The 25,381-nt window shown below is 43.8% G+C and overlaps 2 protein-coding genes across 4 annotated transcripts; both read left to right on the top strand.

Annotated features, from left to right (window-relative positions):
* Positions 1–1,273: 1,273 nt before the first annotated feature.
* Positions 1,274–18,186, top strand: LOC120685348 (calmodulin-binding protein 60 E-like). Of its 3 annotated transcripts, XM_039967383.1 has the most exons (14): positions 1,276–1,610; positions 2,682–2,742; positions 3,643–3,713; positions 4,159–4,285; positions 4,609–4,676; positions 5,685–6,205; positions 6,323–6,483; positions 6,640–6,855; positions 6,939–7,137; positions 7,231–7,374; positions 7,467–7,634; positions 17,447–17,500; positions 17,852–17,893; positions 17,930–18,186. In XM_039967383.1, the coding sequence occupies exons 1-13, from the start codon at positions 1,528–1,530 to the stop codon at positions 17,884–17,886; spliced, it is 1,908 nt and encodes a 635-aa protein (XP_039823317.1). In that variant the 5' UTR covers positions 1,276–1,527; the 3' UTR covers positions 17,887–17,893; positions 17,930–18,186. The 3 variants fall into 3 exon arrangements, with proteins under 3 accessions (XP_039823169.1, XP_039823317.1, XP_039823249.1); XM_039967315.1 differs by having other exon boundaries at positions 1,277–1,610; positions 17,852–18,186; XM_039967235.1 differs by lacking the exons at positions 17,447–17,500; positions 17,852–17,893; positions 17,930–18,186 and adding an exon at positions 16,507–17,417 and having other exon boundaries at positions 1,274–1,610; positions 7,467–7,741.
* Positions 18,187–21,823: 3,637 nt separating this feature from the next.
* On the top strand, positions 21,824–24,210 carry LOC120685285 (caffeoylshikimate esterase). The gene is made up of 2 exons (XM_039967130.1): positions 21,824–23,044; positions 23,390–24,210. The coding sequence occupies exon 1, from the start codon at positions 22,007–22,009 to the stop codon at positions 23,024–23,026; it is 1,020 nt and encodes a 339-aa protein (XP_039823064.1). The 5' UTR covers positions 21,824–22,006; the 3' UTR covers positions 23,027–23,044; positions 23,390–24,210.
* Positions 24,211–25,381: the final 1,171 nt, after the last annotated feature.

Genomic DNA, 25,381 nt, shown 5'->3' with positions numbered 1-25,381 from the left:
TTATTTATCTACATTTAATACTCTATGCATAAATCATTTGCTATATTTAATGTTTTGATGTGATTTCGATGTGATGGAAAGTTTGGAGGAGTTGGAGGAACTAAACACAGCCTCTCTCTCGATAAAGCGAACCCTATAGCCGAAAGGAAAGGAAGACGAACAATCATGAGGACTTCTGTCAAACTTCCAGGAACCTGCTAGCCTTCTCTCTCTTATCTCTATAAGTACGTAATGTTGAGCACCGAGCTTCGCCCTCGAGCTCTGGGCGAGTCGGCCGGGTCTTCCTTTTCCTCTGTTTCCACCACGATAAAGACGCCTCCACCACACAGTCGAGATAAAGACGCCTCCACCACACAGTCGAAATTTTCTTACTCATGAAACTGGAGTCGGTGGCTGAGCCAGAAATTTATGACTGGGTATGCCATATATAAAAATAAAATCAAAATCAAATACGAAATATAATGGACAAAAAGTTATAATAATAATAACAAATTCACAATATTGATTCAAGTATAAGTTGTAAATATAAATAATTAAATAATATTATAAAATAGCGGTCCGAGTAGGGCCACCGGTCGAAAAATGGTCGCAGAAGGTGCGCCGCTTGCTGGCGTCTTGGCCGCCACTGCAAGGCCGACAGTGCCCAGTGCCCCAACGGGCCGGTGGTCGGCACCTTCCGTCCTTCGCAACTCGCGTTAGGAGGAGAGGACATGAGTCATGAGTGATAGCTGATGGGGGTAAGGACCCGAGGTCACGAGGCTGTCAGGTTGCCGAAGTGGGGGAGGAGCACCTGAGCGGGGAGCCACCGTCTCACTGAACGCTAAATGGACGGGATACGGAGGTCAGGCCATCAGGGGCGGACGCGACATGCAGAGCAAGACTCTCTATATCTTTCTTCGTAGCTAGGAATAGAGATTTTGATGTAAAAATATCCTCCAACAGCTTCTCTAAGTGGTTATCTAAATGTAGCCATTCTCCATTCCGCGTTTCTCGCTAGTCAAAGATAGATAATGGAAATAACTTTCTAGAGTGTACACAAGATATAGAAAAACTTTTAGAGAATGAAAACATATAGAATACGATTTTTGTGCAGAAAACTATCCAAATAATAATTTAGAGAGTGTAATTTAGAAAGATTCTTAGAGATACTTTAAATCTGTGTATCCTTATTAGTATTTTCTCCTAAATTTTGGATATGCCAGGGAATAAGGGGGCATACCCCTAGCTCCGCCCATGACTGGAGTTCCCAGAAACCAAAACATGGATCGGAAGATGCGTAGTTGTCATGTTTCTGCGCTTTTGCTGTTATTGTCAATACTTGAAGAATTCTTATACATCAAATTATTGGACTCATTGTCGAGCCCCTCCTTCCTTTGTCTCATCATTTTTGTTGGGTCCTTCCTTCTAGCTTTCCTATGTCTTCATAAGAGCAGCAGCTCTAGGGTGGGCCCCAGTCCCCCCTGCACCCTCCTTGAATCCGCGTTATGTTTTAGTATAATAAAAGTGTGGGAGGATTCTGGAGAGAAGATGACTCCTCACCGTCGCAGAACATTCAAAGTATTGTTGATTTTAGCATTGCTATTGTTCATCGCCGTAAGCACAGCTGAAGGGTAAGGCCTTGTTTGGCTGTGCTAGGAAACTAGCACGCACGTATTCCGAAAAAAGAATCTCGCATGCATGAAGTACCAAATGAAATCTATTTGCAAAATTTTTTTAGGGATGAGTGTAACTTTTCGCGACGAATTTAATGGCGGTAATTAATCGATGATTTGCTACAGTGATGCTACAGTAACCATCCTCTAATCGCGTGGTCAAAGGCCTCGTTAGATTCTTTATAGTCACTAGCGCCGGGTTCTGAAGTTGGTTTTGTAAATCAATTTTGTTTGACACCGTAATTAGCGGTCAAAATTTTTACTATTCACTAGCGCTAGAAATCTAGCACCAACCAATCAGGGCCTAAGTCTCTCTCTTCTTGCTTGTCATACAGTTCGAAACTGAAAGTTTCCGGAATTTTTTCTTCCCTAAGAAACGAATTGAATTGGAGGTTGGCGTGGCCTTCCTCTCCGGCAGCGGCAATTCCAGGGAGCTATTCTTCTTTAGGGGTTACGGTTTTGGGTCTGAGGTTTGGGCGGGGTCTTTTGGCTCCCCGATAATGGTGGGATGCCTGGGAAGCCGCCGGCTTGGCACCATCGCAGTGGAGGCATGCGGCGGGTGAGCGGGACAGCCAGGCGGCAGCGGATGGCGGCTGGGAGCGGCCGCGGCGCTGCCGGTGTGGAGAGGAGATGGAGGTGGGTGAGTGCCTCCTCAGTCCTCAGGTGGAGACGACGGGCGGAATAGGCCGCGACGTCGAAGGGATGATGTAAAGAGGCGAAAATCCAAAAAATTCAACAGATTTTGAAGGTTGGATATTTGGATATGTCATCAGATTGGTATAGAGTCTTCTAAATTTTGTTCGCTTACTAAGTATTCTCTCCATTCCAAATTGTAGATCGTTTTGATAAATTCGAATGTATAGATTCTATTATGTATATAGATGATCTACAATTTGAAATGGCAAAAGTAGATGTGAGGTGTGTTCGAGAGATCAAGAAAGAATACTCGCAAAGAAAAAAGAGATCAGGAAAGAATAAGAATTCGATCGTTGTAGGCATGCTATTGGTGACAATGATCTATGTGTGCAGAGTATCGGACGACCCGGGGAACACTTACTCAGGCGCTGGTCCACCTCCGTTTACTTCCGGGGTGAGTAGTATGTTTCTTGAACATGACGCAACGAGCCTGAAGGCGGCCTACCTAGCTCAGCATAAAAATATTACCTTCTTCTATCAAAGATTACATCGTCCCAATAAATGCATTTTTAGGATTTTTTCGGACATACCAGTAGTCATCACTCACCAGAAATTACGCAGGTCTCCCTAATCAAAACATTTAATTAACCAAACCTACTGCAAGCACCTTAGTGAATCAAACTTTGGAACAATTAGATGTGCAGTACCTTAGGTCTCATTTGATTTTTTCAGTTTAAGTCATAAGTCCTGTCACATCGCATGTTTACACACCAATTAGAAGTACTAAACATAGACTATTAAAAAAAACTAATTTCATAAATCATGACTTAATCACGGATGAATCTTTTAAGCCTAATTAGTCCATAATTTTAATCAATGTATATTAACTAATCACTAATTGCTACAGTAACTATTCACTAATCATGTATTAATTATACTTAAAAGATGCATCTAGAGCTCTAATAGAATTAGTTTTATATTAAGTTGGCATATGAACATTCGAATTGACATCCGAATATTCGATGTGGCAACTTCAAAAATCAAACGAAGAAAAAAAAGACAATTAAATGCTATGCACCATGAAGTCGTTAAGGCCAGTCTCAACTCTCAATAGGATTTTAATGAGAGTTTTATGATATTAAATATTATTAATGTTAACATGGCAAGAAGAGAGAAAGATGAGGTTTTATGAGATGTGAGGAGAGTTTCTGCTCCATGAAACCCATCTGGCACAGTTACCTAGTTCTCAATCTAGCTAAGAGTACGCACTATTTATGTAATTATATCTATTAATTTTCTTCTTATTTTATTGTATTCTTTAATTATTAGTTGTTTTTATTCTTATCTTGCACAGGATGAATATTACTCTTTTATTGTTAGCCAACAACAAATGTCACTGGAGCAGGGTGGTTATGGCGTCCATCGGTACATGAATAATTTTCAGAACATATTGTTTTCACAAGTGCCAAATAATTTTAACATATTTAGTTAAATAACCACAAAACCATGGGTAATGAAGTTATGTGACATTATGTTATTGGAATCAAAACTATTGGAAAAGCTGGTAACTATATTAATATACTTTTGGCCACTTAAAAAATACTAATAAACACTTGTAAAAATGGCTTCCCATGAAGACCGTTCCTTCAAAAAATACTAATAAACATTTGTAAAAATGGCTTCCTATGAAGACCGATCTCGAATGAGAAGCCATCTTGTAATTCTACAAATATATTTGTTCCGGCGTCCTAATTATGTAATGAGAAGCCATCCCAATCATCCTAATATACTTGTTCGCACATCCTAATTTTTGTATGAGAAGCCGTGTTGCAGTTCTCCTAATATATTTGTTTCCACATCCTAATTGCAGTGGCGTGGACCCTTTTACGGAGAAATTGAGCATGGCTATGATGAAGATTAACGAAGGAAATAAAATGAGAGAGGAAGGAAATAAGATGATCGAGGAAGGAAATAAGATGATCAAGGAAGGAATTAAGGTCCCTACCCCCCCCCCACCCACACACCAACACACGCACCCCACCAACCTAAAAAAGAAGAAAGAAAGAAAAATCTACTGTACCAAATATACAAGGTCCCGCTGCAGGTTAGATCTATTAAGCATGCATCCCGAACTTGGGCCTCCTAGTCCGGGGATTCTGGTCCTCCTAGGCTTCAAAATTTCATATATATTTCAATTTTGCAGTACGAATGTTTGAAGGCCACTTTTTGCCTAAAATGAAAATGCAGCTAGCAGCCTGGTATTAACTACATGAATCAAATAATTATTGTAAACTAAAATATACTTACTTTTGTCTTGTAGTCCCTCCTTGATATGAGACCATATTGGAGCAAGCGGACTCGGTATGCTAATGATCACCATCCTGCTAGGTACAATATCTGGGCATTGTCGTTTATGAATCGAATTCCTTGTTCATAACAACATTTTCATTGCATTTTGATTCGGAAAAATGGTACAAGTTTGAGATGTTTTCAATACCCACCTGCATCTCAGTTTATTACATTGTAACACCTGCAAATTTTTATATATTTTTTAGATTCTCCCATGTGTCTATATATTGATTGCGATACAGCTATCATCTGGCCTCCAGTGTTATCTGACATGATTCATATACCACAAGGAGGGGCTAGAGAGATATGCAAGAATAATTATGCCAAAGCTTGCCTGAGTGGGAAAATCACATAGAGTAGGTATGACAAAATCTCAACAAAAATAGGTTCGAACTCAATGGTGAGCATGTCAAACTCTTAAGAAGCTTTTAGCAAGCTTATTAGGAACAAGAAAACCACCTATGAGGTTACATCAGTTGATCAATGGGCAAGGGTAGTATTTGGAAATACATAAAAGTTGCAGGTGTTCGATCATAATAAAGCGAGGTATGGGTTGCCTTTTGAACACCCCCCCTCTCCTAATTTATAGGTTTCTATTTCCCTTGCAATTTTGACTTTCTGTGTTGCAAAATGTTGATGCCATTTTTGCACCTTTTAGTTAGAGCATATCGAGCAGATTACTCATATCCTTCCCTAATACAAAAACCTATCTTTTTGGTAATGGGAGATGCTCTAGGAGATTACCAATTCTATCCCAAATATCAAAATATTTTTGGTGATTACCAATCTTGCTCAAATGTAGAGGATTCCTCCCTCTATCCTATCCTATCCTATGATCAATATGCTACTGCACTGTCTACTAGAAATACAAAAAGTGTTATTGGTAATGTAAAGAGAAAATATGTAAGACATGATAGATGAGTAATCTGATGGAGATGCTCTTACATGGCATCTAACTGAACAATATCTGCAGCTGATGTTATGAAAATACAGTTTCCAAACAATTTTCACTTTACCTTTCTAAAAACGGTTATCTCTTGCATTTAGGCTGGAGGCAGTAGGACCATCGAGCCAGGCACATAACATCAACGAAGAACGCCCAGGCCAGAATCATAAGTTTAAGCTTTGTTTCCATGGCAGTTTGAAGCCTTGCATCATCTACACAAACATACCCTTACCAGTACAGAGCGACAAAGGAATAGAGATTGTGATATGCAGGGATGATCAAATAATCACATCGGGTCACCTTGCTTCACTGACAGTGGAAATTGTGGCTTTAGAGAGCGACCATTCCTGCAAAGGTGAGTGGACGGAAGAGGATTTTGACCGCCAAATAAGGAAGAGCCGAGATGGAGGAGAATCTGTGCTGGACGGAGAACGACTCGTGAAGCTAGTCAATGGCAAGGCCTCTCTTGGTAACATTCGCTTCAAGGAAGGCTCCACGGGGACACGCACTAGGGAGTTCGTCCTTGCGGCGAGAGTTTGTAGAAGTGAAAACATTGAAGGACCTCGGGTTGAAGAGGCGTTCATGCACCCTCCTTTCACCGTGAAGGTAGAGCGGAGCAAGGGTAGGTGACAAAATCGAATGAACCCACTAATTTGTGTGTGGGTAAAATTATCATAGTTTGTATTCATCTACTGAATCTGAATCAACTTATGATTGTTGTTTTCTTTATTTTTAACAGCAAATGAAAAGAGTCCCCTTCCAAAGTTGGATGACAAAGTATATTGTTTGAAGGGAATAGCAAGGGGTGGAGTTTACCATAAAAGGCTCGAGCAGAAGAACATATGTACGGTGCAGGATTTCTTAAAGGCTTTTAATAGAGATCCATATCAGCTCAGTCAGGTAAATATTCAGACATTTTACTCTGAGAATATGTTTCGAATAAAGCGCTAAATTTGTTTAGAAATAATGGTTGCAAAACCTTTCTTTTTCAAAGCAAGTTGCGGAACATGTTTCACGAAGTCCCTAATGCGTCCATATTCGCTCAATGGCATGCAGGTTCTGAATATTGAATTAAAGCATGCTTCCTGGGCAACTATTGTTGAGCATGCGATGGAATGTGATCTCACAGACAAAAACGAACTGAAATCATACAAGGTTGAAACAGAAAATGTCACGTTCTTCTTCAATTGTGTGGATGATCTTATCGGAGCAGAATTTCATGATAACTCTGATGCAGAGGGCAAGTTTAAATTGTTTAATGACAAGGAAAAGGTTCAAATTGCACTCAGTAACTGCTGTTGAAACCATTGTATTTGGTGATGGAGAAAATTATTTGATATCTTATCTAATTGCAGGCTCAAGCGAAGACATGTTTAAAACAGGCATACAATAAATTGGATGCCATTGAATTTGACTATGTTATGGATGGCAATCGTCCTGTCAAAATCTTCTCAAATATCATTGCTGCTGCTGGGAGCACATCCATTCCAATGTTGTTAGGGCCAACACAACAAAATGCTCCTACTACTCCTAGTCATCAAGCAAAGTTTCAAGGTCAGAGAAGCCGGTTTCATAATAATTCAGTCCTCACTATACAGAGGTTACAGTTCACATTTATAATTTAAAATGCTAAATAATGTAATGCAGGATCTGAGAACTTTGTGAGTAGTCCTGCTTCTGGGATTGATTGCGCACCTGGCCTTCCTCTTGGAGATGCAAACCGCAACGCTGCAAGACCGACTGCATCAGGACCATCTCATTTAGTTCATGACGACAGACATTTAAACCAAGGTAGGTTACATCTATTAAAATTAACTTTCTTGACGTGTTTCTTCGTAAAATAGTTTAGTACTGAGGAGAGCGTTTGGGTTTCTCACATCAAGGTCTAGGTCAGAATGACATTCCTCAAGGAGACCTCAATTGCAGTGCTGATGTGGGCATCGATGATGTCTGGGAATCACTCAAAGAACTCGAACAAACTATTAATATGCCAGAATGTTCAGGGATCACCGGTGCACCGGGCATGCCGTCCTTTTCTCCAAATGTGCACGGTACAACTTTTGTCGCTTTGGCACGTGAAAGAAAAGAGATACAACTCCCTCAATCCAAAAATATAATAATTTCTAGTTGGTTTAATTTGTTCTGCAGTTTGATTAATGTGACACATCTGGTGTCAGTTTAACCAAAGTCAGGCAATTAACATAACTTCACACACAAATGAGCTAAGAAAACTTAAATAAGAACTCTATGTCTAGTTCTTGCAAACTTGTGTATAGATGTATGTGTGCATGTGTTTGAGTGCAATGCTTGAAAAACAATATTTGGTACACTTTTACTGACTTGACATGTGTGGTAATAAGACACTAAAATACATCTTTCATAATGAGCTATAAACTTTCTATGCAAATCAAATTCAAACTGGAAAACCATCACATGAAATGATTAATGAAACCATTCTTTGATTTGCGAAGAGCTACTAGTTCAAACCAAATAATAAAATAAGGCCACAAATGTTCAACAAACAAGTAGTTTTGAAATCTAAAAACCTTTTCAAAGGAAAGAAGGCATAAAACATACTTACCTCGAAGGTCCAGTAAGAAAATATTTGGTTATTCCTTTCTTCCTTAAATGACAACTTGGAATTATGCAACAAAATAATAATTCAAACAAAGGACTAAATATTTCTGTAGCACATAGTAACAAATGTTTATAGAAAACAAGAATGCATCCTTGTATATGAGTATGTGTGGATATAAAACTTGTTCCTTTAATATTCTTGAACTTTCATGCTCAACTGGTGACAAAAATGTAGAATAAAGACACACTCATATTTTTGTGACACATAGTTTAATTTAAAAAAACTTTTTGCTAATTCAAAATTTAAACATTCAAATAAACAGGAGTTCAATTTCTAGTGTTAAGGAAGTTAAAATAACTTCAAACCAATGCAAAGAAGCCTATGAAAATGAATAGACATATTCACCATGTCATGTTAAACAAAAACCTAGTTGAAGTCTAGGAGTAAAAGTGCTAAAATTCACATGAAATGATAAGTACTTTAGATGACAATTTTTGAAATAATTAAATAACTCTCAAACCATTGCTCGAATGAAAAAGTGCATAACACAAAAGTTGTAGATCTCGAAAAACTGAGCAAAAGTGGTATTCAACACTTTTTCATTTGGAGCCAAGAAGAAGGAGAAAAATTGAATTTACGGAACTGGTTTTTAGATTTCGAGAAAATTACAAAACTGCCACTGACAGCTTCTCCAACCTCTCGCCTCCCTGCTCCCTGCCTACGGCCGGGCCGTACACCGGCGAGGCCACCTGTCCCAGCCACTTGGCCGCGCCCCAGCTCCAAACCGCTCCCGCGCCCCTGGTTTGCATGGCACCACTCCCTGCTGGTGACACCCGAGCTCGCCATGCGCCCTGCCAGTGCCACCGCTCGCCACGATGCCATGGCCGGTCAGCCACTGCCACGCCCGTGCCCCTCCCCTGACCGGCTCTCCTCCCACTCATTTGCTTCGCAGCGAAGCTTCTCCCTCTCCCTTCTCTACTCCGCGCACCAGAGAGCCGAGCCCCGGCCTCCCCTGCGTCCAGAACCACCCGCCAGCCACCATTGCCGCCGCCCAAGCCGAGCTTGCCGTGGAGACCCCTCCTAAGGCCTTCCTCTGCACAAGCCGACCCCTGGAATGGAAGCTCCTCGGCCTCCTCAAGCTCTCCGACCCATCCTCTCCCTCATTCCCTCACCGGAGCATGGACGCCGGCGAGCAGAGCCATCGCCGACCGCCCCTCACCGCGGACAGCCCAACTCCGACCCTCTCCCGACGAGCCAAGACCACCGGAAGGTAGCACGCGAGCCCCTCTCCATTTTCCCCCACTTTCCCCTCGCCGCCGGCCAACCCCATCGCCGAAAATCGCCCCGCCGTTTCTCCCCTGTTCTGTGAGTTCCGCCAGGGACTTCCCCTGAGAAGAAACAAAAATCCAGGGGCCTAAGTGAAAAACGTACATGAACACTAGAATCAAAAGCTGCAAATTTGTAAAATACATATAAAATCGTAGAAAAATCAAAAAAATATAAACTCAACTGTTATGGAATCCTTAGAACAAGAACTACAACTTTTGTTGCAGTCACATGTTCATATTTTGCTTTTATTTTAATCTAAGAAAAAGACTAGTTTAAATGGTACATAAATGTTCTAGGAGTTTGGTTCAGTAACTATGCTTGATTTTTGGATATGTTGAACTTAGTACTGTTAGAAGAATCTGGTAAAAATATGAGCTCTGTTTGAAATTGTTTGCTTGCCCAAATGATCAAGATTCCTAGATCTATTAGTAAACTTCATATATTAATTCTGGTAGAAGTAGACATGTTTTAGTTATGAAAATTTTTCTATAATAACATGGTACTTAATACTTGCTGTTGTACAAGTTTGGAAAATTTTAGATCTAGTTTACTATATATTATATTTATTGCTTGTTTTATGAACTTAATCCATGATATATAGTTCCTGTGCTTAGAAAAATCTAGGTTTATTTCTGAAACTTTTTTTTAGTCATATAAACATTCCTACAAAGTTTGAGCACCATTTACTGAATATTATTACAGTTATAATCCATGCTTGAGATATCATGTTTAGGTTTTCTATTTTTGTTCTGGAAGAAATCTGTCATATCTGGTCTTCATCTTTGGATATGTTACTAGTTAGAATTAGATCTAGCTATGGTAAAAGTTTAACATGCAGTACTGGTCATAGTAAAGTCCAAATAAATATGCATATTCATATCTAGTTTAATGCATGAGTAATTCATCTTCTAGAAATAATGCCTGAAAATTTTACTAAAGCATATCTAATCCATGTTTAGGCTCTGGTCAAATTTTGAGACACATAACCTGTGCAGAACTCCCTGTGGAATTTATTCTTAATGCTAGCATGTTACTTTTGTTAATTTTATAACTCCGTTTATAAGAGTAGATAAAATCTGGAAAAATTTCAATACTTATTATATTCTATGTAGATGCTCCCGTAAAATTTGTAGCACCATAACCCATGTCAAACATTCTGTGAAAAAAGATGAAGCAACTAGAGTAATCTACTTACATGAATTGTTATGGTTAAGTGCTTTATGATTAGATACTGAAATTTATGCCATAGATGCTAGAGTATCTGTGCTATTCTGCAGTAAATTTTCATCACTAGATCTTGAGTAGATTTTCTGTTATGAAATTGTGAAAACATGCTATGTTTTAATGTTGAAAATGATACCCGGATTTTTTTATCGACTAGCTGCCATGCTAATTAGGTACTGTAGAAGTCGAGGGGTTTCCTGCTGTGACACCTCAGGTGTCAGTGCTTTTAAATACAATCAATGTACCTTAGTTAAAGTTAAAATAAAAATTTGAGAAATTAATTCAAAGAGAAAAGACCAAATAAAATACAAATCATACAAAAGAAATTAAAGGAAAAAGAGAAAGGAGTGAAAAGCTACTCAAAATTTAATTCAAAAATGTGCACAAAATTTTTGTTGGCTCATGAGAGGTGTTTCAATTGACATGTGCTCAATTGAACTTCAGCCAAAATCAAGTCAAAAACTGAATAAAACTAAAGTCCTTTTGTGCAAATATGCAAATGTACCAATAGTTCAAAATGTGAGTTTCAAACGAAAATTTGCATAACACAAAAGTTGTAGATCTTGAAAAGTTATGCAAAAATGGTATTCAACACTTTTCCATTTGAGCCCTCCAATTAGGAGATAATTTTAGTTTACCGAGAGGTCCCTGGATCTTCAGAAATCACAAATATACCCTTATCTCCATCTCTCTCTCCCCCGGCCTGCTCTGTTCGCGCCGCCCACCGTACGCCGCCGGTGGACCCGGGGAAACCGTTTAGCGCCACCTGGCCCGCCCCTTGGCATCTCCTCGCGCGCACACGCGTCCCAGGCCGCTCCCCGTGCCGCCACGACACCCTCCGCCATGCGCCGCGCCGCTGCCTCCTCTGCCCGCTCGCCGTCGAGTCGCCCAGGGCCAAATCGACTGCCCCCAGTCACTGCATTCCTCCCCCAAGAGCTCCTTGGCCTATAAAGACCCCCAGCACCCCACAGTCGCGCCCCTTCTCCCTCTTCTTCCTCCTCCCGCCGCTCCGCCATGGCCGCCGAGATCCAGCTCGCGCGGGCCGGCTAGCCCAGCCCCACATTGCCCCCTCCGACCACCGCAGAAGCTTCTCCACCTCCTAGTTACGCTCCACGTGCGCGGAATCGAACCCAAACCCCCTCCCGACGCCGTTCCCCTCTTGCGCCGCCGCCGGCGAGCTCGGGCTCACCGCGGACCGGCCAGCTCCGAAGGAGACCGAGCCCGACAGCTACCCCAGAAGCATCCACGAGCTCACACGGTGCTCGTGCGTGCCTTGTTCCCCTACCCCGAGCCCTCCTTCGCCTCCAGCGCCGGCGAACCGAACAACCGACCCGCCATCAACGCCGACGAGCTTGAACCCGTGCACCAAACGCTCGAACGTCGACCAGGGTAGGTGTTCCTCGAACCTTTCTCTCCCACGCGCCTCCCCGTGGCAGCCCCGGTAAGCCCTGCACCGCAGAACACCACCGGCAAGATGCCACGGCGGAGAAGGCCGGCGAAGGACCCGGTTGTAATTTGTTTTTTTCGTTTAAGGGTGTTTCTGCAAGTTTTTCAGTGTATACCAGTGAACTCCTAAAATGCGAAACAAATCACAGAAAAATCAGAAAAATGCAAACTCAACTGATCTGGATTCCTTGTAACAAGATCTACAAATTTTGTAACATTCACATTTGCAGAAACTCAATCGAGTTTAATCTAGGGAAAAGATTAAGAAAACCACCTTATGCATGTTCATGAAGTTCTGCTCATCAAATGACCTTGATTTTTGGATATGTTATCACTAATGGAATTTTAAGATCACAGTGAAAAGATGACACCAACAAAACAGTTATCATGTTGGAACAATCAAGATTCTCTAATCTGTTGTTAGCTTTCTCGATTTAATTCTGGAAAATATGCACATGAACTTGCCCTGGAATTTTTACTGAGTGCATGTAAAACTAAAACACTGTTAATACCTAAATTTCAGATTTATTAGATTTTATTTGCTATATACCATGATTTATGCTTGTTTAATCAACTTAATTCCTCATATATAGTTCTTATGCTCAGAAAAATCCATATTTATTTCTGGAGTCTCTTTTTAGCTCTGTGTTCCTGTCAAAAAAAATTTGAGCTGCAGTTACTGAGTTTGGCTTTGTCGAATAATCATGCTTAGCATCTTAGGGCTAGATTTTCTATTTTTGTTCTGAGTAATCTACAATGTTTCTGATCATTATTTTTGGGCATGATCTTGTTTAGAGTATGTTCTACCTGTGATAAAAAGTTCAGATGCAATACTGGTCAAATGCATCTTGAGAAATTTATGCAAACTCATGTTAAGTTAACTGAATAACTAATTTATCATAGTGAGTTAAATCTTGAAAAATTTTCTGGAGTAGGTTTAGCTCAGGACTAGTCTCTGGTAAAAATTTGAGAACCAAATCCTTAGTAAAAATTTCTGTAGAATTAATCTTTGTTAATGGCTTGCTGTTTTTATTCTTTTTATCACCTCTGCTGTATAAGTGTATAAAATCTGGAAAAATTTCAGTGCTGAGTATATACTGTGAAGTTGCTCCCATAAAATTTGCAGCGCCAGAACCCATGTTGAACATTCTGTACAAAAAGATGAAGCAACTAGAGTAATCCATTTGCATGAATAGTTATAGTTTTTGCTCTATGGTAGATGCTGAAATTTATACCATGAATGTTCAAGTTTGGATCTGAGTTACTTTAGTGTTTCATCACTAGCTCTTTAGTAGTTGTGTTGTTAAGAAAGAATGAAAGCATGCTATGTGTTGAAATTAAAAATGAAAACCCAAAACCCCACCCATTCATGAATAAACGTAGTTATGTTTACTACTCTATAAACGTTTGCCCATGCATTGAAATGTGAAATCGTCACTAAATTAACTTTCATTGGACTACAACTTTATAGTGAAGGAAAGAAATTGTTATCCATGAATAACTCATAATCTTGCATGGCATATAGAAACGATTAATCTCGCGGACGGTGACTACGAACTGGTGCCCGCGGACTCTCGTGCGGATCAGGAGGTCTCCTTGAACTGTACTAACTTGTCTCAAGACCTGGGCCAAGCCCCAGAAGCTTTTCTGCCTGACAGTGCCCAAGAAGGCAAGCCCCGGAGCATAATCCCACTATTTTTCCGAATTATCATTCTGCTATCTATTTATTAATGTATGGTAATAGTTGGTTTTCTGCATTTAAGTTCTCTAGGCGTTGATCGAAAACCCTAGATGCATGATCCATAGGAACCTATGTTTGATACCGGATCTCTCTATCGACTAGTTGCCATGCTAAATAGGTACGGTAGAAGTCGAGTGGTTTTCTGCCTCTCGCGAGCAAATAGGAATTGTACTGACTTTAATTCCTGTTGAAATGTAAGGACAACGGGCGGGGTTGTGTAGTTGTGATACCCCGCTGGTGTAGTAAAAAATGGCTAAGGTCGAGGTGTGTGGCTCATTTCGTTAAGCGTTTGAAAGTACTAGCCACATACCGAGAAATATGGTAATCGGTAAGCTTAAGTACCTGATTGGACCGGCGAGTGGAACGATCTCGCACCCTCCTGGTAGAAGTACGGTTTATTTTTATGTTGCGACGTACGGGTGCAGAGTGGTCGGACTCTGTAGTCGGGGAGGGTGTTCCGGATCCACGGACTGGAAAGAAAGGGGAAAAGTAGCGTGGGCGGGAGCGAAGTCAATCCCCATGCGTGTGGTCTAGGTTCCCCTGGCCAGGTTGAAATTCGATTCGGGATCGTCCGCCTCTCACGGCATGAGATTGCTTAATCATTTCGGTCACATAGAGTAACAAGTGGAATATGATGATGAAAATACTGCTGGTTGATTAAATGGTTGCTCTACCATGTTTGAGTAGAGTTAGTTGCAAATTTAGAATGGTTAATTCCACTAGAATCTGGCTAAGTAAAACCTGAAAGTAAGGATCAACACTTAGCGGCATTTTTGGCAAACAAACCCTACAAACCAAAAAGCCTTGCATGTCTAGTTATCGGACTATGTTATATCCGGAGACGGGTCAGTCTTGCTGAGTATTAGTATACTCAGCCTTACTTGTGGCACTGTTTTTTAGGTACTAACTTTGAAGATCTGTTTGCGAGTCTTACTTGGCCTTGTACTCTGCCTCCGGGTTGGTCTGTTGAGTGGGATGGCCCTTCAGCTAGTGCTAATCACCCTCCCGCTGAGTGACGCATTCGTACGGGCTTTACCGATGCGTCACGTTATCTCGCTAGTTATCTTTACTACTTTCGCTGAACATGAGACTTAAATAATTGAGTAGTTGTAACTCCGCAGTACTTGCTACTCTGAACATGGTTTGTAATAAAATTTCTTTCCGCTGCAATCACTCTGAGATGTATGAATTGGTTTGTGTTGTAATCTCTGGGCTCACCTTCGTGTGAGTGTTGTCTGCTGATCCTGGAATAGCGTGGCTTTTATCGAGGCTTCACTCGAGGAACTACCGGAGAGTGCCAAATTGGGTCAGAGTTGCTTAGCAACAAAGATCAGTGCACCCGGGCCCAGTAGTTTTGGGTGGTTCCGCCACACCTGCTTCTCGCGAGCAAATATGAATTTTACTGACTTTAATTCCTGCTGAAATATAAGGACAACGGGCGGGGTTGTGTAGTTGTGATGCCCCGCTGGTGTATTCAAAAATGGTTAAGGTCGCGGTGTGTGGCTCATTTCGTTATGCGTTTGAAAGTACTAGCCACATGCCGAGAAATATGGTAATCGGTAAGCTTAAGTACCTGATTGGACCGGCGAGTGGAACGATCTCGCACCCTCCTGGTAGAAGTAGGTTTATTTTTTTGTCCGGACATACGGGTGCAGAGACGTCGGGCTCAGTAGTCGAGGAGGCTGTTCCGGATCCACGGACTAGAAAGAAAGGGGGGAAAGTTGTGTGGGTGACTTGGTTCCCATACGTGTGGTCTAGGTTCCCCTGGCCAGGTTGAAATTCGATTCAGAATCGTCCGCCTCTCACGGCATGAGATTGCTTAATGTTTTCGGTCACACAGAGTAACAAGTGGAACATGATGATGATAATACTGCTGGTTGATTAAATGGTTGCTCTACCATATTTGTGTAGAGTTAGATGCAAACTCAGAATGGTTAATCCAACTAGAAGATGGCTAAATAAAATCTGAAAATAAGGATCAACATTTAGTGGCGTTTTTGGCAAAACAAACCCCACCAACCAAAAAGCCTTGCATGTCTAGTTATCGGACTATGTTATATCCGGTGACGGGTCAGTCTTGCTGAGTATTAGTATACTCAGCCTTGTTTGTGGCACTGTTTTTCAGGTACTAACTTCGAAGATCTGCTTGCAAGTCGTACTTGGCCGTATACCTTGCCTCCGGATTGGTTTGTTGAGTGGGATGGCCCTTCAGCTGGTGCTGACCACCCTCCCGCAGAGTGACGTGTTTCGTATGGGCTTTATCGATACGTCACTCCCTTTCGTTAGATGTTTTATTGCTTCCGCTGAGACTATGACACTTGAATAATTTGTGTAGTTTGGAACTCTGTAGTACTTCGGGACTCTGAACATGGTTTGTAATAAATTTTCCTTTCCGCTGCAATCACTCTGAGATGTATGAAATGTTCTGTGTTGTAATCTCTGGGCTCACCTTCATGTGAGTGTTGTCTGCTGATTCTGGAATAGGCTTTTATCGAGGCTTCACTCGAGGAACTACCGGAGAGTGCCAATTTGGGTCAGAGTTGCTTAGCAACAAAGATCAGTGCACCCGAGCCCAGTAGTTTTGGGTGGTTCCGCCACAATTAAGCTTGTAGAAACAATATTTGTGATGTCGAATTAATTAGTACTATTCATTCGCAAATACATTTGTTTAGTTTACTTTTTTGATATGGTGTGTTGATACTTACTCTTATATATAAAGTTGATCAAACTTAATATGGTTTTGGATAAACCAAGAAATGCTTGTACTTTAGCATAGAGCTATAATTTTACAGGATCATTTATGTAGGCACATGAACTGCAAAAGGACCTATAACCTAATATGATAATTCCTTCTAGTGTAAATTGCTTTTAGAAAATAATAAAAGCAGTTACTTTTCTTGTAGCGTAGATGATAATCGCTATATAATCACATAGGTAGGTTATCTGCTAGGCATTGAGGACATTCTGATGATTCCCTATTTCCTTTTGACGTTATTGATATTAGAAATTTTGGTAATATAAGTCTTCTTTTTACTTGGTCCTTTTTGATCTTTTACTAAGTCTCATGATCTGCGATTCCCACTGTTTTAAATTATACGACTTTCATTTCACTAGGACAAACATTTGGCCAACAATTACTCTACCAATGCATAATTTTTGTAAAAAAAATTATGCTGTTAGATTCATATTCAAAAGTACTGTCCTATGATTATACTTTTGTATCACATAATTGTGACATTAATAGAGTAATTGTTGGTCAATGTATTATCCTAACAAAACAAAATATGTCTCATAAAATGGATTAGATGGAGTAATTAATTAGAAATTAGATAAGTTATTGCATTACAAAAACCTGGATAGATGCGTGAGAAGAAAATATGGATTGCCATCTTCTCAAAATATTTATATTTGATTTGAGAAACAAACTGCTACTGTTTGTAAAAAGCAAAAACGACAATATTTTTTCCACAATAACATTGAAGATAAGCACGGCATAAGAATTGCAGACTGATCCATAAGCTGACATAAGCATGTTGCATTTGCAGGCCCTGATCCACTAGCCAGCGCTGCATCAGATCTGCCAGATCAGACAATCCACGGTACAACTTTCTACTGCAAGTTACTCCCTCCGTTCGGAAATGATCTACGTATTTTGACTAGGAAAAGTCAAACTTTATAAACTTTGACTAATAATTAGTTAAATTATATGTATAATTAGTTTATAAAATTTATGTCAATACATATGTATTCAAAGAGGTTTTGAGATGACATTGAGTTATTCGTAATTGACATTATATTCTGAGTGATTAATAAAAGTCAAACTTTACTTCGAATGACTTTCTCTAGTCAAAATATGTAGATCATTTCCGAACGGAGGGAGTACATGAACAAGTACATAAGCTGCGTGTCATGAGCAGATGTGACTTAAATCCGCAACTCTTCCTTTCCAGGGAGTGGCTACAACGGCGATTTCCAGCAACGCTGATAGGTGACGCGTGTACCGGATGCTACTTTGTAGATGGAATGACCCTATGTCCTCCCGTTTGTTGGTCATGCATGTACACCGATACACCATTGACAACTGATCATCTAATCTTGCACCCTCTATGATTCCAGCAGCGCCAAGTGGCTCGCCTTGTGGTTGGGGGTAGTTTCTTTGTTAGGTTCTTTACTAAGATTGTTGCGTTTCTCGAGGTGGTTGTGGCCTTATGACTTTTGCACTTCAGAGCTGCTAGTATTGCTCTGTTTGAGAATTCACATATTCTCCGTGCAAATTTTGGCTGCATTGGTTGATCTGATGCATTGGTTGGCCTTATGATTCTGGCCTCATGCCATGTTGTTATCTTTTAAACTTCGAAAAAGTTTCTTCCAGATGTTGCTTATGTTTGCATTTAAACTCTGATTGTTCGAATTGAATCACCACTGATGTCGGCCTGGCAAACTGAGGGCCTCACCAACTGCGCCGATTGTTGGCTGCCGATCCAGAGGGTAGAGGTGTTGGCCGCGTGCGGAATGAGGGGCAAACGTTAGGAGTCGCTCTGTCAGTCAAATCATCGCACAAGGTTCAATAAATATTTTATATTTCGAATATTTTTTTCTCGAATAAATTTTTTATATTGCTAGAATAAATAAAAAATTATTCCGGAACAAAATAAATTGGGCTAATTTATTGGGCCAATTTAAATCCAAAAAACATAAAAATCTGGAGTGGGTGACAAGTCTGCTGGAGGTCACCCGTATGACCCCGAGCAGCCCCCGAATGAGGCGGTCTTGAGGCTCGAGTCCCTGGCTAGTGTGGGGGAAACATTTTGCCAAGTCGACTTGCAGGAAGACGAGGCCCGTGAAAGCCCTGGTGCCATTAGGCCTTGTCCAAAGGCGAACGATATCACCGGCTTCCGCTGAGATGGCAGAGAGAGAAATGATAAAAATTACAGCATGAACGACTATTTGATCGCTAGCTTAACGCACACCATGTGAGAGCTAACACAAGTACCGAAGGAGAAGAAACTCGTTCTCTATTTTTTTTATTGTTTCTCGGTTCCACGCGGCAGGCGATATCGCCGCTGCCTTTGAAGGCGGGTAGCATGCCAAGTAATTTAGCTGGCTGAAGGCTAAATGTTACAGCCATGTTATATGACGTTAGAAATATAGTCTTTTATAGAAGTGTAAAGTCCGTTTGACCCCCTCCCCTCAACTCAAAAATCAGAAATGGATGGTCCCCGAATTTTCGAAACCGGATAAATAACCCCCTGATAGTTTTCACGGTGGTTTCACTGACGTGGCGGGTGGGCCCCACAAGTCAGTACAAACCTCCCTCTCTCCTCTCCTCTCTGTCTCTCTCTCCTGCACACCACGTGGAGCTCCGGCGGCGCAGGGGAGGTCCCTGGCGCGCCACGGCCTCCACCGCCGCACGGGCCACATCCACCGCCGCGGCGCCCGCCGCCGGGGGTGGGGGCCTGCTCTAGGGTGGGCGGCCGCGACCGCGAGCTCCTGGGGGAGGTGGCGCACGTGGCGGCCGTGAGCAGCAGGAGGGGCGGCAGGCCTCGCGGGCGGAGGGAGCAGAGGGAGGAGAAGGGAGGAGGGAGGAGGAGGGGGGCGAGCTTCGTGCCGCGACACCATGGCCACGGGGGGCAGGGGCCGCGCCGGCGCACGAGCCAGCTCGAGGTGGGGAGTTGGAGCTCCGGCGGCAGCGGGCCCTCCTGCTCTGCCCCACTCCAGACGCTCCGCCACCATCGACCTTAGAAAGAGGGAGGCAGAGGAAGGGGGCAGGCGCCGTGAGCGGGTGGGCCAGTTGCCGTTGAGCAAGCGCCGGCGGTGGGCATGGCGCAGGGGCCGGCGGCGGGCACGGCGTAGGGGCACGGCGCAGGGGCCGGTAGGCACGACGCGGGCACGGCTCAGGGGCCGGCGGCAGGCACGGCGCAGGGGCTGGCGGCGGGCATGACGGCGGGGGAGGGAGGAGAGAGATGGAGAGGAGAAAGAGAGGGGATAAGTTCTGACTAGTGGGGTCCACTGCCACATGTTCAATGAGGTGGCTCTGACATGTGGACCCCATTGACACGTCAGCCAAACCACCACCGAAACAGCTTTGACCTGGTCTCGGGGGTAATTTGGCCGGTATTGAAAGTTTAGGGGGGTTATTTGCCCAGTTTCGGAAGTTCGGGGACCATTCATTTCTGGTTTTTGAGTTGAGGAGGGTTTTTCAAACTCGCACATAACTTAGGGGTCAAATGGACTTTTCTCTTTATATAATAGCTTGGCTATTAAAATGGTTGAATTGAAGATATACACAATGAATACTTGTATAGCTATTGGCTGAGGGCAAAATGTTGTTACTTCTTTCTCGGTTATTGTGTCTCGGGCCCACATTTCACGAGCAGCCGGCTCTACTATCTCTACTATCTCCTATTCTCTCACATCCAGTTTAGTTTTTTGTTGATGTGTAGCGCTCTTCGCCAGCTGACTAAATATTACTAGGGTATCAACTCGTGCTCCCACACAAGCTAATTAGAATTAATATAAAAATAAAATTTACAACTAATAATTATAATTATTTATCTCACGCTCTCTTTTATCTATTAAATATTCAAAAACATGCTCTAAAATTACATTTATAATTATCTAGTTGCAATAGATTTCATTTTGCATCACACCTCTATATCTCTTTCACCGTATAGGAATACATGGTGACACATATTGCTGGAAGTATTTTTATTTAAATAATAATATGAATAAATATTAGTAATGATATGAATAGTAATTTAGAATTTTGAATAATACGTGTGGTTAAATTTGAGATTAAAAAAAGTCAAACTTACCTATAATTACTCTGTTCGGCTGGCTCTGACTAATGTGTGATGCTGATTTGCTGTGAGAGGAAAGTACTGCTGGCTGATTGGTGGGTTGGTGGCTAGTGCTGATTTGATATAAGGAAAAAATATTGTCGCTGTTAGCCGAACAGAGTAAATTTGGGGCACAGCTAATTTACGGTCAACCGCACGGAGGGGTTCCGTGCGGTCGATCTCCCGACCGTTTTTTTTTTCATTTTTAGTAATTTTTTTGTCGTTTTCCGATTTTGGAATTTTTTTGTAAGAGAAATTTTGGAGAGAGAAAATTTTTTGATGAAAAATTTTGGAGGCCAAAAAAATTTCAAGCAAAAAAAAGGAGAGCAGAAAAAAATTTCAAGGAACAGAAAAAAAATTCAAGAAATTTTTTTTATCATTAAAAAAATATTCATCCGACAAAATTAAAAGAATTCAAAAAAAATGTTGCAAAATTTTTGCAAAAAAAAAACTGGATCTACGCCTCCCGCCGACCCACCGCCGGCGCCGGGGGCGAGCGCCGGTCCTGCCGCGCCTCCGGCCGCCGAACCCGCCGCACCTCCCGCTTCCGGCCGCCGGCTCCGTCGCGCCTCCCGCCTCCTGCCGCCGGTCCCGCCTCGCCTCCGGCCGCCGGCCCCGCCGTGCCTCCAGCCTCCCGCCGCCCCGCCCGGGGGCGCCGCTCTGCCGCAGATCCGGCGACGCCGCACCGCCTCCCCGCCGCCGCGCCAGTTCCTCCGCCGCCCCGCTCCGCCCGGCGCTAGATCAGGGAGGAAGGGAGAGGGGCTCCCCCGCTAGATCCAGGATGGAGAGGAAGATGGAGGAAAAGGGGGAAGAAGATGGAAAGGGAAAAGGGGCGGCGGCGGCTCGGGTGCTCCGGATGGCGGAGCACCGGACGGGAGCGAGGGACGAGGAAAAGGTTGGAAGAAGATGGAGGAAAAAGGGAGGAGCAGCCGCGCCGCTGGAGAAAAAGGGGAGGAGCAGTCCGCCATAAGTTACGAAACTTACGGTCAACCGGAGATTCATCATTGCGGTAATTTTGGAAGGGAGAGTAGTCATCAGTAAATAAAGACTGCGCGTCACAGCCCACAGCCACCGACAAGCGGGCTCGGCGCCCACGGACTCGCCATTATCCCGACAAAGTCAACCACCGCCGGAAAGCCGGAAACTGCGAGCGCAAGCCGGCATCCCCTCTGCCCGCACGCCGGCTAACTAGTATAAAGCCACTCCCGCGCCCTCCAATCCCGCCGGCGTCCAGAGCTCAGACCATCTTCCCAGCACACTCCGGCGATGGCGCCGCCCGGGGACCCGCCGCCGGCGACCAAGTACTTCTGGGGCGACACCCCCGAGCCCGACGAGTACTACGCCGCGCAGGGGCTCCGGCACGCCGAGTCCTACTTCCAGTCCCCTCACGGCCGCCTCTTCACCCACGCCTTCCACCCGCTCGCCGGCGACGTCAAGGGCGTCGTCTTCATGACCCACGGCTACGGTTCCGACTCCTCGTGGCTCTTCCAGACCGCCGCCATCAGCTACGCGCGCTGGGGGTACGCCGTCTTCTGCGCCGACCTCCTCGGCCACGGCCGCTCCGACGGCCTCCGCGGGTACGTCGGCGACATGGAGGCCGCCGCCGCGGCGTCCCTCGCTTTCTTCCTCTCCGTGCGCGCCAGCGCGGCGTACGCCGCGCTCCCGGCGTTCCTGTTCGGCGAGTCCATGGGCGGCGCCGCCACGCTGCTCATGTACCTCCGCTCCCCGCCGTCCGCGCGCTGGACGGGGCTCGTGCTCTCGGCGCCGCTCCTCGTCATCCCCGACGGCATGTACCCGTCCCGCCTCCGCCTCTTCCTGTACGGCCTCCTCTTCGGCCTCGCCGACACCTGGGCCGTGCTCCCGGACAAGAGGATGGTGGGGAAGGCGATCAAGGACCCCGACAAGCTGCGGCTTATCGCGTCCAACCCGCTCGGCTACCGCGGCGCGCCGCGGGTGGGCACGATGCGGGAGCTGGTCCGCGTGACGGATCTGCTGCGGGAGAGCCTCGGGGAGGTGGCGGCGCCGTTCCTCGCCGTGCACGGGACGGACGACGGCGTGACCTCGCCGGAGGGGTCCAGGATGCTGTACGAGCGCGCGAGCAGCGAGGACAAGGAGCTCATCCTGTACGAGGGGATGTACCACTCGCTCATCCAGGGGGAGCCCGACGAGAACCGCGACCGCGTGCTCGCCGACATGCGCAGGTGGATCGACGAGCGCGTGCGCCGCTACGGCCCCGCCGCCGCCGCCAACGGGGGCGGCGGCAAGGAGGAGCCGCCGGCGCCCTGACGGTGCGGTGCAGTGTTGGTTGTCACTTATTCCCATCACAACTCCATTCCTGTTTCTTGTTTTTCTTTTGGGTAATCGCTCATTCGCTTGTAGTTTTACGAAGATGATGGGCGTCGAGTGCCATCGACTGCAAGAAATATCTGAACTATACCTTTTGCTTTCCTTAAAAAAAAAGAGCTTTTGCTTTCCTTGGACCAAATTTGTTGCCAGTGGTGCACTTGCAATTACATTGGTTGGGCGACTCAATCAAATTGAATAATTGTTCAGATCTCCATGTTGTTGCCAATCGGTCTTACAATTATTCAGGTCATTGCTTGAGTCGCCAAAGTCCGCCCTCAATTTGATTCCCTCCATGATGGTCAGGAGACAGCAACATGGACATCCAGGGAAGCTTCAGATCAGATCTAGCGGAGGCATCATCCAATGAATCATACGCATCCAGTCTTCAAAATAAGATTCCAGATCGCGAGAGCACGCGTCGCGATTCTGCGCAGGGAAAAAGAAAAGACAAGGCAGGGAAACGGGAACAAGCTATCGGTACCTTTCCCGAAAGCAATGACTCTGAATGGCGTGTTCGCTTCATCATGCCATTGGGTGTGAACTGTGAGGCGACAGGCGAGGCCCCCTTCTGAGTCGCAACGTGCCAACGGTCGACGCGGACAGCTCGTACTAGCACAATAGTGGCAAGTGGCGACCGGCTCTCCGGGAACGAAGACGGCGTGCCAAGCAGCTAGAACCACTCAAAATTGAGCGAGACTTGTGTGCACTGAACAAACGTATAGACAAGATGCGGGTGACAAGTGGGGTGGTTTCATCTCTCCATCACCAAAATTCCGCTGTGCACCCTTCCCATCATTTTTTTGAAGCAATCTTCACATCATTAATGAAAGGCCATGTGCATATACCAAGAAGGTCAGCAGAGGCAGAGAAGTGATTTGCAAGCGATCAACTTCTAGGAGTCGATGCAATAATTTACCCTTTTAGGGGTAAAAATCAAATAGCCTACTTTACCCTTTATTTTTTTCTCTCTAGATTATTTTTTAGAAATTCCAGGCCATTCTTAGTTTTAACCTTTCTTTAAAAAAATGACACAAGGGGAGAGGCATCCTGAGACCTTAAGCTTGCTAACTTTATTAGTATCTGGCCCATTTAGGCCATTTTTGAATGTTCACACATTTTTGTCATCCGCATGACTGCATCATGAACTCCAGTGGTCCTGGACCATGCCAAATTCATGAGTCACACATACGTTCAGTATGCCTCCCTGGACAAAAATAGTTAGTAAACCAAAAAGTGGAAGAGAAAACAAAAGAACACACGAACTTGATATGAGGGAACATATAAATCATATGCATGAATACCTGCCTAAATTTAGATGAACCAACCAGTGAATGGATGATGCATGCTAGGGCCAACCCTTGATGCAACATATATAAATACGGTGAGGAATGAGAGAACATTGGAGTGCTCTCTACCCATTTCTTCTCCATATATGGTAAAGTTCCATGGTGCTTCTTGTGAGGGATTGGAGTGAAACAAATTAGATTGTTGTTTATGTAGTAATAGCGAGTAGGGAACATAATGATTTACCTCTCCGTGCTATCGCTAATGACTTAATGGCATGGAAAGATAAGCTATTTGCAAAGACGGAGCGACGCGGATGTCCCTATCGAGGCATAAAAAGAAAGGTTCAATTGGGCAAGAGGAGTTTATTTCTATTAATTAGCACTGTATTCTAAACCATCTACCTACATATTGACTTTATAGAGTTATTAGTTGTGCATGTAAAAAAGTCACAATATTATAACAGAATTAAAGCTTCTTCTACATCTTCATGACACCTACTTCTCGCATATACATTATATCCCATTTTTTTTCGAGAATATGCCATCCTCTGCTCTGCTCGTGTGCTAATTTTTGGATGCGGATGCTAGAATTCAATTTTTCTCAATGTCAAATGTGTGCATTTTGATTAATAATAAAGTGGCCCTCATCCGGACGGCCTGATTCCACAATCAAATACCGTTATGGTCCTGGACTCCTGGTATTTACCACACGGAACTAGACCAAATATGCACCTGGCCAAGATGTCGGCCCTGCACTGAACTGCCAACTGATGAAGCTTGGCTCACAGCGGTGATGGTGCTGACCACGCTTGTGGTGGCTCTGTTGCTCTTCCTCAACGGCGTCTTTGAGCTCATCGATGCGATCAGGTTGTGGCCAAAAGGCTGTGGCGGTTTTAGCTGCGTTTATCACTCAAACCACAATTTTCAAGTTATTTTTTTTTGTTTCGCTCTGACATAGCAACATCTCGTTATTGCCCTGGACAAACTGTGCAAAGCTTTTAACTCCAAA

The sequence above is a fragment of the Panicum virgatum genome, chromosome 1K (assembly GCF_016808335.1).
Source record: "Panicum virgatum strain AP13 chromosome 1K, P.virgatum_v5, whole genome shotgun sequence".
NCBI lineage: Eukaryota > Viridiplantae > Streptophyta > Magnoliopsida > Poales > Poaceae > Panicum > Panicum virgatum.
This window is presented reverse-complemented; position numbering and strand designations above follow the sequence as displayed.